Genomic DNA, 14,872 nt, shown 5'->3' with positions numbered 1-14,872 from the left:
TGGACGTTGGGCCCTCATACCACCCCCATGGAGTCGGTTTCTAACAGTTTGTGCAGACACATGCACATTTGTGGCCTGCTGGAGGTCATTTTGCAGGGCTCTGGCAGTGCTCCTCCTGTTCTTCCTTGCACAAAGGCGGAGGTAGCGGTCCTGCTGCTGGGTTGTTGCCCTCCTATGGCCCCCTCCACATCTCCTGGTGTACTGGCCTGTCTCCTGGTAGCACCTCCAGCCTCTGGACACTACGCTGACAGACACGGCAAACCTTCTTGCCACAGCTCGCATTGATGTGCCATCCTGGATGAGCTGCACTACCTGAGCAACTTCTGTGGGTTGTAGAGTTCGTCTCATGCTACCACGAGTGTGAAAGCACAACCAACAATCAAGTGACCAAGACATCAGCCAGAAAGCATTGGTACTGAGATGTGGTCTGAGGTCCCCACCTGCAGAACCACTCCTTTATTGAGGGTGTCTTGATAATTTCCAGGCATTTCCATCTATTGTCTATTCCATTTGCACAACAGCATGTGAAATTGATTGTCAATCAGGGTTTCTTTCTAAGTGGACAGTTTGATTTCACAGAAGTTTGATTTACTTGGAGTTATATTCTGTTTAAGTGGTCCCTTTATTTTTTTGAGCAGTGCATTTGCTATACTGGTCTGACAGGAATTGGGGAAGATGCTGTTTTTTTTTTTTTTTTTTTTCCCCTTTACCCTCCTCTTGAGGATGTCCAAGGATCTTTGATAACTATTAATACCCATTGAGATCTAATTTCAATTGGAACCGAATTGTGTATGTATGTGTGTTAGAATATAATATATATTATATTCTATAACATACACATATGTATACACATATATACATACATATATAGATACACAGACGCGCATCTCACGAAATTAGAATATCATCACAAAGTTAATTTATTTCAGTTCTTCAATACAAAAAGTGAAACTTGTATATTATATAGAGTCATTACAAACAGTGATCTATTTCAAGTGTTTATTTCTGTTAATGTTGATTATGGCTTACAGCCAATGAAATCACAAAAGTCATTATCTCAGTAAATTAGAATACTTTATAACAGCTTGAAAAATGTTTTTAAAATCTGAAATGTTGGCCTACTGAAATGTATGTTCAGTAAATGCACTCAATACTTGGTCAGGGCTCCTTTTGCATCAATTACTGCATCAATGCGGCGTGACATGGAGGCGATCAGCGTGTGGCACTGCTGAGGTGTTATGGAAGCCCAGGTTGCTTTGATTGCAGCCTTCAGCTCGTCTGCATTGTTGGGTCTGGTGTCTCATCTTCCTCTTGACTATACCCCATAGATTCTCTATGGGATTAAGGTCAGGCGAGTTTGCTGGCCAATCAAGCACAGTGATACTGTTGTGTGTAAACCAGGTATTGGTACTCTTGGCAGTGTGGACAGGTGCCAAGTCCTGCTGGAGAATGAAATTTCCATCTCCAAAAAGTAGCATACTACTTTTATTTCAAGTAGATTCTATAGGGAAAAGCTATGCATTACCTCTACTTAAGCTGCAACAAATCAGAAATTCCAGGGTCAGACATGGCCTAATGGTAATTTTTAATGTATTGCACCCCCCCTCCCCGTGCGTTACAATGTTTGACCACTACCACCAGGTGGGCACATCTAGAGGAATCTGGTATGAAGCACTTGTATGGTAATGTAACTTTATTTAACATTTTGGCTTGTCACAAACCGCTAAATTTATTTTCTTTTATTTATTGTATCTAAAACATCTAAACAGCTGGGGTCCGGGGTAATGTAAACTCCAAAGGTATCAGAAACGGAAGCACAATTAGGATTTTCAGATGTGTTTACAATCCACTTCTCCGTTGATTTGGGCTAATATAAACCTACAGCACATCTGGCTAATTAACTTATTTGCCATGTGTATTTTTGGGAGATTTAGATTCGCACCAGATTTCTGATTTTCAGTGCAAGAACATTTGTGGGTTACATTTTACTTTTTTTTTTTTTTTTTTTTTTTTTTCTTTTGATCAATGTTTTTTGTTCCATTCTTTCTTGACAGATGTTCCTGGCTGTCAGTCCATGTACAGGAATGTGGAAGGCTACCCAAACATGGATGGTAATTATGACTTGTGTATTATATTTGTGTCTTTTTTATTTAGTTAGGCTTTTTTTGAAAGTGGGAAGTCCTAGTCGAAAAATAGAAGCTCTGATTGTAGGTTAGAGATGTCGGATATATCACACAACCTGTTTTTGAAAAGGAAAGTGATGGTCATGACCGGTCATTGAGCACAAGACACCTTCTATAGAAAGATCCCTGGACATAAATTACTTGAACTTTACTAGGATTTCGTAGGATTTGTATTAAAGTACAAGTATTTGATAAGTTATAGAAAATCATCACTTTATTTATTTTTTTTTATTAAGTTGACATTTACCAAATTTTTTTTTCATATACTACTTTTTACTGTTCTTCCGCCATTATGTCAACAGCCAAGAAGTTGTAATATGATTAAAATTAATGATTGCATCCTATTAAGTTGGCTTTCCCATTTTTCTTTATAGGTTATGGTTATGAAAAGCCCATGAGAAGTTTTACTGATGATGCATGTGTTGTACCAGAGAAGTTTGAAGGTTGGTGTTTTAGTATCACATAAGTTCTTATTTTGGTAGATGTGATAGATTGGGAAGTATATTCAAGCTTCTGGTCCTAAACTTAGATACAAATAGTCCTTGGGTCCACATTTTCTTTCCTGTTTGCTTGTTCTCCATGCCTAATAACCAAGTGTCTACATACACATGTAGTAGACGTACTGGTATTCCTTGTCTTTAGCATATCTAACATGGTGGACAGGAACGAAGATCTCTAATATCATCTTATCTACAGGGAATGTTAAGTCGGAGTACATTTTAGGAAAGGAGGCATTGAATAATTTGAGATGAAAGGGAATAAATATAATTTGCTTCTGTAAAAAGCATGCATGTGTTCTATATCGTTTGTTGATGTTGTATGAGTTGACCTGAGCTTTGTGGGATTACAGCAGGAGATATTAAACAGGAAGTTGGAACCTATAGAGATGGACCTCCATACCAAAGACGTGGATCCTTGCAGCTATGGCAGTTCCTTGTGGCTCTGCTGGATGATCCCTCAAACTCTCATTTCATCGCCTGGACAGGTCGGGGCATGGAGTTCAAGTTGATAGAACCAGAAGAGGTAAGATTGCAGGCATTCCCATTCTGAATGTGTTTGCTTTTCACCATGTTGTATGCATTTTTGAGATCACGCTCTGATCACGCTCTGATCACGCTCTGATCACGCTCTGATCACGCTCTGATCACGCTCTGATCACGCTCTGATCTGATTTTCTTGGCTATGGAGAAGATGAGGGGAAAAAAATTCTCCATTCTGTTTTTGGAAATTGGACTGCACTCTGATGTCTACTTAGTGCGGTTTGATATGTTTTCATTTTTTTATGGACACATTGACTTGCTTGGCATAAAATTGTTCCAAGTGCAACCCCATGATTTGTTGGATCACACTGACCGAAAATACAGTCATATGCACGAGCACTTAAGGCCCTGTATTAACTTGTCATCTTGTAATAATGATGGGTCTGAGCCAATTCGGCTTGTCTTAGCCCATGTAAAGGTGCCTCAAGTGAATGCTAGTCAATCTGTTATACCATTGGTCGTGCTTATTATAGGCAGAAATTTGCCTTTTTTTCCACCAATACAACAAAATACGATGGTTCGAAACGGTTTTGTCATATGTCCAACCATTAAACAATCACAGAAATGCAGAAGAGATCAGCTAATTTTCCCACCTATTTTGGATTGTGGGCATCTAATAGTAAGAAGCAGACATATTATCATGGTAGTGAGGTTGCAGTAATTTTTTGACTTGTAGTTGTGATAATGTCAAATCTCCCTCAAAACTTAAGAAATTCTAGCCAACCTAACCTTTTTTTACCTCCACCCAAGCTTGTCCATACAACTGGATTAGTTCTCTTCTATTCTCGAATGTCACAGCTGGGTGAGTCTCTTCAGTATCAGCCTGGGCAAGCTGAAAGGTCTTGTATGCCTAGAGGCAATAAATACAAAGTACGAAAGAAAGGAAGAAAATGATTAAGTTAACCTCTCTAGCTATTCAGGCTTATTTGAGTCTGTTTTGACGCTTGTGACCTATTTTTGCAGGTTGCCAGACTTTGGGGCATGCAGAAAAACCGGCCAGCCATGAACTATGACAAGCTCAGTCGGTCACTGCGCTATTACTATGAGAAGGGAATTATGCAAAAAGTGAGTATATTAAGCAAACATTATTTTTTTTTTTTTTTTTTTTTACCCTTTTATGTACTACTGTACCCAAAATAGACTGCAAAGTTACTAAATGTGCTCTGTCAACATTTTTAACCTCCTTTTAAAAAAAGGCTTATAATTGAATCTAGTCATATATAACTATCTATTGATCCCGTTCTACTCCCAGGTGGCGAGCATTTTTATTGGTATGTGCTGCCCCCCCAGTCCCTTATCCTGGTATTTGTGCTGCCCCCTCATCCCTCATCCTGGTATTTGTGCTGCCCCCTCATCCTGGTATTTGTGCTGCCCCCTCATCCCTTATCCTGGTATGCATGGTACCCCCTTATCCTGGAATGCATGGTACCCCCTTATCCTGGAATGCATGGTGCCCCCTCATCCTGGAATGCATGGTGCCCCCTCATCCCGATCACGCTGCGCACACACAAAATAAACGCTTGTACTCCCCTTTCTTCCCTGTGGCCAAGGAGCTGCGTCCCATTCTGTCGGAGGCCTGGGGAGGAGTGTGGTGCTGGAGTACACGTGTGCCCATACCGCTTTGTCTGGCGCCATTTTGCTGAAGACACACTGCAAATGTGTCTTCAGTAAAATGGTGCCGGATAGCCCGCTATGCTTATGCACTGATGCCGATTTTCCCACGCCACCCTCCTGTCCTGGTCTCCGGCCAGAACAGAGGTGCCACGGCAACGCTCCTCCCGGTCAAGTAAGTATGGCGCCGGAGATCGCGGTATGCGTTCAGTGCCTACGCATACCGCGCTCTCCGACGCCATACACTCCTCTTACCTGTAACGGCTTGATGCGTTCTGTCTGGAACCAGACTGCACAGGTGCGTGGCACTTGCGCAGTCTATAAAAGCTTCAGACAGAGGGACGCTTATAGCGTTATATTATAGATGTCAGACAAACACCATGGAAGGGTTATTTCCGAAATTTACAGATGTATCTTTTCCAAAGAATAGGTGATAACTTGTGGACCAGTTGAAGCATGACCCCTTGGGTCCCCACTGATTTTAAAAGTGTTCTCCAGAAGTAGATAATGGTATTTGCATAAATGCGCACTAATCATGTTAGTTTTATATTTCTTTTTGAAATTCCCTTACAGTTGACCTCATAAATTACTTATGGTATATGTAGAAAGATGCTTTTAGAGGCTGCTGGTTGTTGAAAGGGTTATCCAGGACTATTTTATGTTTCTCTTATGGACCTAAGAATTTATAGGCTGGTAGATGCTAACTACCAGTCTGTTCTGCCCGTTGCCGATATCTGCCAGCTCAGAATGGTCATGAATCGCTCCTGTCAGTTACTCTGTGGCTTCCAGTGACCACTTCCACTTTGTTCTGTTGACTGGCGTCTGCCAATGTCATGCTGAGTGACTGCTTGCTCCCCGCTGCATAACTGCAGGGAGCCAGCTGACATTGAGCATGATGTCGGCAGTCTTGTCCCGTTGACAGAGCAGACCAGAAGATTAAGAGCTTCTCTGTTGAGGTGAAGCTGCAGAATTGAGACATGAGCTGTCTGAGATTGCTCTGTGCCGACACCGGGCAGAATAAGCAGGTAGTTAGCAACTACCTGCCTGTTTGTTCTTGGCTCCATGAGGAAAAAATTAAAATTGTCCCGGACAACCCCTTTAAAGTCATCTTGGATAATAATTTAGAAAAAATTTTTTGATATTGAGATAAATTCACACATGAAACCCAGGAGATTCCAATATTGCCCTTAGGGCTCATAGAGACAAAACTCAGCCGTTCCGAGCCATAGATGCTACATGGTCAGGTTTTGTGCACCATGATTCTCCTAAGCAATGCTTCTAAGGTGGAATAACTCTGTATTGTTGTATTGGATGGAGTATGCCACTTCTGTATGTGGTGGTACAAGTAAGGGGTAAATAGACTACAATGAATGTGGTGTCATAGCTTTGTACAACTTGTTTACTTTGAGACTAAGGCCTCATGCCCAGAATGATCACAGTCTCCATTATTGATTAGAAATAGCAGTCTGTGATTTTATAGCTGGTATTAGACCTATAGGCAAAGGTTAAAAGCAACACAAAAATCCATATTGCTAGGTTTTAGGCTATGTGCACACAATGTGTTTTTATTGCGTTTCCACGGCAGTTTTTCTGCCACGGAAACGCTTTAAAAACGCTTGTTAATAAATCTGCTATGTATAGCAATGGTAATACAGATGTGCTGCGCACATGATGCGGAAATTTCCGCTCCGGATTACGATTGCGGTAAAAACTGCAGCAGGACCATTTCTAGCGTGATTCTGTGGCGAATTTGCGCACATTGACTTGCATTGAATCGCAGCAAACCCGCAGGTAGAATATCTATACCTGCCTAATTGCTGTGTTTCAATGAAAATCAATAGGCGCGAAATCGCGCCGGAACGGCGGTGCGTGTGGTAACTGGGTCGGGAGAGGAGACTGCTACTCCCCTCATCCGACCGCCGTTCCTGCTGATAACAGCGGGAACGACGTGGAAGGGAGGAGCAGCAGTGTGCTCTTCCCAGCCCACGTGCCTGCGGTAGTAAAAATAAAATGAAAAAAGGAAAAATAAACCTTTTATACTTACCTGTCCGGCGGCCCCCGGTGTCTTCCTGGTCCTCAGCGGTACACTGCAGGGGGCGGGCTTGCGCCCTGCAGTGACGTCATGATCAGCTGATGCTCACCCTGGGAACATTCCCAGTTCACCGGGGCTGATCTTCAGTTGATCAACTCCAGTGACTGCCTGCAGCAATGTACACTGACGGGGTGATATTACACCCCTGTCAGTGTACATTGCTGTCTTCTACAGCAGTGACATCTGCCATCACTGATGTCACTGCTTTAGAAGTGACCCAGATCGCCGCGGGACACTCGGCGTAATTGTGGACTATGTCGTTGACGGCGGACAGGTGAGGGATATGATTGTCGTTTTTTTTTCAGGAGATCGAAGGCTTTGCGGATGGAGGGTAATAAAAAAAAAAATGAAAAAAAATTGTAGAACAGTGTGTGTTTTATTTCATTAAAATACTTTATGCTGGCCGTGTCTTTTATTGAAAAAGCGCCGACCTCTTTACTACGCGGTTAGTAATGGGGGCGTCTTATAGACTCCCTCCATTACTAACCTGGGCTTCACGTCAGCCGCCAATACAAGGCTGACTTGAACCCCCAACCCCATTACCCCACTGCCACCGCTACAGGGCAGTGAGAAGAGCGAGGCTAAGCGCCAGATTTGGCACATCTTATGGATGCGCCATTTCTGGGACTGCCGAGGGGTGATATTAATAGCCGCAGAGGGGGCTAGTATTCATGGCCCCTTCCCTGGCTATTAATATCAGCCTGCAGCTGTCTAGTTTAGCCTTTGATGGTTAAATAAAGGGGGATCCCACGTCAATTTTTTTCTGGGATCCCCCTGTAATCTAGCCAGTAAAGGCAAAACAAACAGCTGTGGGCTGATATTAATAGCCAGGGAACATTGTTGGCTAATGGCCCCTTCCCCGGCTACTAATATCAGCCCTCAGTGGTCTGCTTTCCCTCTGTTGGTTATAAAAATGATGTGGGAGCTTGCGCCTTTTTTTTTTTTTTAATTTTAGGCTCTGTGCCCACGATCTGGACATGGCAGCGCTTTGGACGCAAATTTTTTCTGCGTCTAAAATGTTGCATTCTAATGAATGCAGGTAAATCCACATGTGTTCACTGAACCATGCGGATTTACCGCATTCAATACTTTCTAGTGGTCAAATTTCTGTTGCAGAGACTAGCGACTCCGCAAGAGAATTTGACATGTTGCGGTCCTGTGAATCACCCGTGTCAGTGTCCACATGTGATTCGCAGCCTCTGATGCACGCCTAGTGGACTCATCCACTATGCTGTACCGTCTGGTCCCTGCAAGTTTGACACTGTATAAACACGCAGCGTCAAACCTGCAGCAGTTCCTGACCGTGGCCACGTACCGAAACTCACTCGCAGCATGTCAATTTCTGTGGATTTGCGGTGGATTCAAATGTACCGACAACAAAAGTACGGCATTAGAACACCGCGTTTTGGACACAACATGAATACATTGTGTCCAAATCGCTGCGAAGTGCTGATCGGGGGACTTGGGGGCTAATGAACCAGCTGTGAGATGTTAATTAAGGCCAGGGAAAAATTAGCAGCTCACAGCAGTTGCATAAATTACATGAATAGAAATGCTAATGAAGATTGAGTGAAAGGGACTAGCTGACACCCAGCTCTTTTGTTTGGCGATGACAAGGTGTCAATCAGACCTTTTGGTGACCAAACTGAATTAAAGTAAAAAGTTAAACAGACACAGCAAACACTTTATTTGAAATACAACAGACCCATTCTTTAATTATTTAAATGAACCAATATACTCACCCCAGTTCTTAATCCAAGGGTTTAAGCAATGTCCCACCAAATAACTTTATTGGGACAAAAAAAGTCAAAATGCATGTAAATCCGCATGCTTTTTTTCTGCGAGGTGGAGGCAAAAACGCTCAGAAAATTTGTTTCAAATCCTCATCGTGCGCACATAGCCCTACATTGTTTTTTGTTTTGTTTTTTTGCTTCAAATATTGTATTAATAAAGCTACATTGTGTTCAAATACTAGAAATAATATTGGATATTTTGTAATAATTGGGCTATATTTACACGCAGCATGTTTTTGTTTTTTTAATGTATAACCAAAACCTGGCAGTAAAAATGGTTTCAAAACGCAGGTTATGCTGTGATTTTTATCTGCGTTTTTTGGATGTTAATTACCTGTCTGATTTGTCTACAGTACATGTTTTAATAGTTTAGTTTTAGTCTAAAAAAAAAAAAAAAAAAAAAAAAAGCCTGCAAAATCACTGCTTGTGAACATAGTTTAGAGGGATTATCAGACGGTAAGGCTGTGTTTTGTTTTTTTTGCATACAAAACACTTTACCAAATGTATTTTGCATATTTCAGGTGGCGGGCGAGCGTTATGTCTACAAATTTGTGTGTGAACCCGAAGCTCTATTTTCCTTGGCTTTTCCTGACAATCAACGTCCTGCCTTGAAATCAGAGTTTGACCGACAGATCAGCGAAGAAGATACTGTCCCTTTGTCGCACCTGGATGAAGGCGGCATGTACCTTCAGGACGTGGGAACGGTCCCTTCCCAAAACTATAAAGGCAGCTACAATTACTAGTCGTGGCTGCCATGTAATCTTGTATATATGGATACATTTTGTTAGGAATCATATGAATGTAGATGCTTTTTTGTTTTGTTTTTATTGCCAGAACCTGGTGTTTTTAAGCAACATGGACTCTAGCGGGTAGGTGCTGAAGATACCGCTGTTAGTTATTAAAACCCAGGTTATATTTGGGCGTTTGTAACATGGCTTTTTCAAGATACACTCCTTGGCTGTGGTGTATTTGAGCACCAAGTTTTAGATTCCTCTTAATACGGCTAAGCTTATTAATGATTGATTTCACGAAATGCATGTTCTCCAGCATCGAGCATTGAAGGCAAAATCCTTTCCTTCAGTCTTTTTTTTTTTTTCTTTTAAAGTAGCATTTAGTTTTTTTGGGGGTGTTTTTGTTTTTTTTGTTTTTTTTTTTTTCTTTTTTCTCTCGGGAAGGATTTTGTTGAGTGGATTTCAGCAAAGACCGCATCAAACCAGTGCAATAATCCAGGAATCTACCAATGCTTCTGTTTTCTGCCTTTTGAAATTAAACTGTTTGAAGAAATCCTGTCTTGCTTTGTCTATTAAATGTGATTATTTTATTTATTTTTTATCTGTACTGTCTAGAAGCCAGCAAAGTATATTTTCTCTTCATAGTTTTTTTGATTGTTTTTTAATCCTTGTAAACTATTGGGTTGTTAAAAGGGTTGCTTGGGATACATAAGGCTCTGCTTTCTTTATAGAAACAGCGCCACTCTTGTCCATGGCTTGTCACTGGTATTGCAGCTCAGCCCCATTTATCTTCAGTACCAATCAGAATGCACAGAAGTTGCAATAAAAGACCCATCCCCTGCAAAAATGTAATGCTATTCCTGGAAAGCAGACCTGCTTTTCCAGTATTGGACCAGCAAGTAAAAATGGCTGTACACCTAATGGTCCGCTGTAAAATGCCTTGGATTCCCCTTCCCCCACATCATGTAATTTGTATATTTAAAGGGCTGCATTAAAATAAATGGGGCTGGATTGCAATAACAGCATGCATTAAATGTCAGTTGCTGCAATGTTTGAGATTAAAGAAAGCAGCCATGTTTTTTTAACAGACAACCCCTGTAAGGTATGTTCATGCATTTCGGAAGACAGTACCAGCTAGGGAGGTGATATTTCAATACAATCCTCTGCACAGAAACTAACATTAAAGAGGTTGTCTGGTCCTAAGCTGCAAGTCTTCATTAACTGCTGACATGTGAATCTTCACATTGCGCGCACTGCGCGTTGAGGATTCACCAGCAAGTATATGATTTTCATGCATACGATCACATGCCAACTAGATGGTCGTGGCCTCGCTTAATGCAAGTGTGTTGAGTGAGGCTGGAAACAGTCTAGTCTGAATGTGGCTGGGAGTATGAATCCTCGCAGTGCGCATGATGTGAGGATTCACAAGTCTGCGGCCATAGTTACTTTAAACTTGTAGCTCAAGACCGGACAACTTCTTTAAGGCAATGTTCCCACGATGAGCTTTTGTTGCAGATTTTCTGAAGCATTTCTCCTCCTACTAGGTAAGTTTGGTTTCTGGTGTTTGTGTTTTTGTTTTTTTCCATTGAGTTTTTGACGCTGTGTTTCTTTTTATGTTTTAAATAAAGCTGCTTTGCTTTTGATACTTCCTGGTAGCTTTGAAAAAACTTTTGATAGTTGTGTGTTTTACACACTGCTTTTTTTAGTAGAGAAAACACCCGTCATCAAAAGCTCATTGTGGGAAGATCTTATTCTAATATTTAGTGGGTGTAATAATGTTAGCAAAGGCCTCCAATTATAAATGTAGTGTAGTTCTTCTGATTCGCTAGGTTACTTACCACATGTGCAGGACATTAAAGTGGCTTGGGTATCCACGGTTACGGGCCACTCATATAGTGACAGCTGTTTAGTGGTTGTAACCATGGATATATTAGCTACTGCAATGCCCTGCACATGGGGTAAGCAAATAGCAAATCAGAAGAACTGTGCTACATATCTAATTAGAGGTATTCACTAATATTACACTACTACACATTTGGATACGATCTTGTTGATGGGAATGCCCCTTTTAACCTTTGCACTGAATTACACAACTGACCCAATGCAGATTTTCAAAACCATGCTGATTTCACCCATGTTGCAATGGAAAAAGTGAAATCTGTAGCAAAATCTGCTTGTAGCAGACCTGGGCAAACTACAACCCGTGGGCCACATCTGACCCTTAGGCTGTTAAGATTTGGCCCTCAGAGCTGAACACTAAAAGGCTGGAAGCAATGGCCCATTTGAGGCATGCTGTGGCCGCCCTCCCCGCAATCCATACTTTGTTGGGTGGCTGTTGGGAATAATACTGTGGTGGGGGGAATCGTACTTCTTTTTGGGGGAGCTGTTAATCACTTTGCTCCTGTTATCCACCTCCGTGCGTGCGTCCTGCAGCCGCCAAGCGCTGATCATTGACGCAAATCGCTGATCAGCACTTGTGCTTGCTGTTTTCCAGGAATTTTTTTTGTCCCGGTCTATTTTTCTCCTGTGTGTAAGCTCGTCTGCATTGATGGGTCTGGTGTCTCTCATCTTCCTTTTGACAATACCCCATAGATTCTCTATTGGATTAAAGTCCGTTGAATTTGCTGGCCAATCAAGCACAGTGATACTGTTGTTTTTAATTAGGTATTGGTACTTTTGGCATTGTGGACAGGTGCCAAGTCCTGCTGGAGAATGAAATTTCCATCTCCAAAAAGCTTGTCGGCAGAGGGAAGCATGAAGTGCTCTAAAATTTCCTGGTAGACGGCTGCACTGACTTTGGTCTTGATAAAACACAGTAGACCTACACCAGCAGATGACATGGCTTCCCAAACCATCACAGATTGTGGAAACTTCACACTAGACCTCAAGCAGCTTGGATTGTGTGCCTCTCCACTCTTCCTCCAGACTCTGGGACCTTGATTTCCAAATGAAATGCAAAATTTACTTTCATCTGAAAACAAAACCTTGGACCACTGAGCATCAGTCCAGGTCTTTTTCTCCTTGGCCCAGGGAAGATGCTTCTGGCGTTGTCTATTGGTTATGAGTGGCTTGACATAAGGAATGCGACACTTGTAGCCCATGTCCTGGATAGGTCTGTGTGTGGTGGCTCTTGAAGCAATGACTCCAGCAGCAGTCCACTCCTTGTGAATCTCCCCCAAATTTCTTAACAATCCTTTCAAGGCTGCGGTTATCGCGGTTGCTTGCGCACCTTTTTCTACCACACTTTTTCCTTCCACTCAACTTTCCATTAATATGATTGGATTCAGCACTCTGTGAACAGTCAGCTTCTTTATCAATGACCTTTTGTGGCTTGCCCTCCTTGTGGAGTGTCAATAACTACCTTCTGGACATCTGTCAAGTCAGCAGTCTTCCCCATGATTGTGGAGCCTACTGAAACTAAGGGACCTTTTTAAATGCTTAGAAAGCCTTTGCAGGTGTTTTTTGTTAATTCTAATTTATTGAGATAATGACTTTTGTGTTTTCATTGGCTGTAAGCCATAATCATCAACATTAACAGAAATAAACACTTGAAATAGATCACTGTTTGTAATGACTATATAATATGAGTTTCACTTTTTGTATTGAAGAACTGAAATTAACTTTTTGATATTCTAACTTGGTGAGATGCACCTGTACATATCAAACAGGCAAAAATAGATAACATAGAATAAAAGCAAAGACACAGGTATTTGAGTGATTGGGTTGTTTTTTTTGAGCAGTGTATTTTGTGAACCAATGTAAGTGTTCCCTTATTATCTCCAAGTCAATAACACTTCTGTGAAATCTACCTGTCCAGTTATGAAGCAACACTGATTGTGAATCCATTTCTCTTGCTGTTGTCCAAATGGAACAGACAACTGGTAGAAATGATAGGCAATTGGCAAGATACCCCCTATAAAGGAGTGGTTCTGCAGGTGGTGACCACAGACCATTTCTCTGTTCTCATCCTTTTTGGCTGTTTTGGTCACTTTTTCATTTTACCATTGCGCTCACCCCTAGAGGTACGGTAGAATGAGGCGGTGTCTACAGTAGAACCCACAGAAGTTGCTCAGGTAGTGCAGTTCATCCAGGATGGCACATCAGTGCGAGCTGTGGCAAGAAGGGCAGCTGTGTCTGTCAGCACAATGTCCAGAGCATGGAGCAGATACCAGGAGATGTGGAGGGAGCCATAGGAGGGCAACAACCCAGCAGCAGGAACGTTACCTCCTCCGTGCAAGGATGAACACTGTCAGAGCCCTGCAAAATGACCTCCAGCAGGCCACAAATGTGCATGTGTCTGCACAAACAGTTAGAAACCGACTCCATAAGGGTGGTATGAGGGCCCGATGTCCACAGATGGGGGTTGTGTTCACAGCCCAACACCATGCAGGACGCTTGGCATTTGCCACAGAACACCAGGATTGGCAAAGTCGCCACTGGCGCCCTGTGCTCTTCACAGATGAAAGCAGGTTCACACTGAGCACATGTGACAGACGTGACAGAATCTGGAGACGCCGTGGAGAGTGATCTACTGCCTGCAACATCCTTCAGCATGACCGGTTTGGCAGTGGGTCAGTAATGGTGTGGGGTTGCATTTCTTTGGAGGGCCGCACAGCCCTCCATGTGCTTGCCAGAGGTAGCCTGACTGCCATTAGGTACCGAGATGAGATCCTCAGACCCCTTGTGAGACCATATGCTGGTGCGGTTGGCCCTGGGTTCCTCCTAATGCAGGACAATGCCAGACCTCATGTGGCTGGAGTGTGTCAGCAGTTTCTGCAAGATGAAGGCATTGAAGCTATGGACTGGCCCGCCCATTCCCCAGACCTGAATCCGATTGAGCACATCTGGGACATCATGTCTCGCTCCATCCACCAACGTCACGTTGCACCATAGACTGTCCAGGAGTTGGCAGATGCTTTAGTCCAGGTCTGGGAGGAGATCCCACAGAAGACCATCCACAACCTCCTCAGGAGCATGCCCAGGTGTTGTAGGGAGGTCATACAGGCACGTGGAGGCCACACACAATACTGAGCCTCATTTTGACTTGTTTTAAGGACATTACATCAAAGTGGGATCAGCCTGTAGTGTGTTTTTCCACTTTAATTTTGGGGTTGACTCCAAATCCAGGCCAAATTTATTGGTTAATAAATTTGATTTCTATTGATGATTTTTGTGATTTTGTTGTCAGCACATTCAACTTTGTACAGAACAAAGTATTCAATGAGAATATTTCTTTCATTCAGATCTAGGATGTGTTATTTGAGTGTTCCCTTTATTTTTTTGAGCAGTGTAGTATCTGGTATGAGGGGTGCTACATCTATATCATATAAATAGAATCAAGACAATATGTTGCAATCCTCATGTGAAGGGAAATAGAAAAAGATGCCATCACATGGTGAACATTATCAACATGATGTGCATC

At 42.4% G+C, this 14,872-nt stretch overlaps 1 protein-coding gene across 2 annotated transcripts in view; it reads left to right on the top strand.

Moving 5' to 3' along the window:
- ETV4 (ETS variant transcription factor 4) overlaps nt 1-9,968 on the top strand; it is a 52,598-nt gene extending 42,630 nt beyond the window's left edge. Inside the window, exons 9-13 of one of the 2 annotated variants that reach the window (XM_073683656.1) lie at nt 2,055-2,111; nt 2,558-2,626; nt 3,034-3,206; nt 4,187-4,288; nt 9,241-9,968. In XM_073683656.1, the coding sequence (XP_073539757.1) occupies nt 2,055-2,111; nt 2,558-2,626; nt 3,034-3,206; nt 4,187-4,288; nt 9,241-9,462 (623 nt within the window). In that variant the 3' untranslated portion in view covers nt 9,463-9,968. The remainder of the gene's footprint in view (nt 1-2,054; nt 2,112-2,557; nt 2,627-3,033; nt 3,207-4,186; nt 4,289-9,240) is intronic. The other variant, XM_073683655.1, reaches the window with a different exon arrangement.
- The last annotated feature ends 4,904 nt before the right edge of the window (nt 9,969-14,872 follow it).

The sequence above is a fragment of the Phyllobates terribilis genome, unplaced genomic scaffold (assembly GCF_046119375.1).
Source record: "Phyllobates terribilis strain yellow unplaced genomic scaffold, ASM4611937v1 Scaffold_5__5_contigs__length_657084704, whole genome shotgun sequence".
Taxonomy (NCBI): Eukaryota; Metazoa; Chordata; class Amphibia; order Anura; family Dendrobatidae; genus Phyllobates; species Phyllobates terribilis.
Note: the sequence above shows the minus strand (reverse complement) of the source record. Positions and strands in the feature narration are given on the sequence as shown.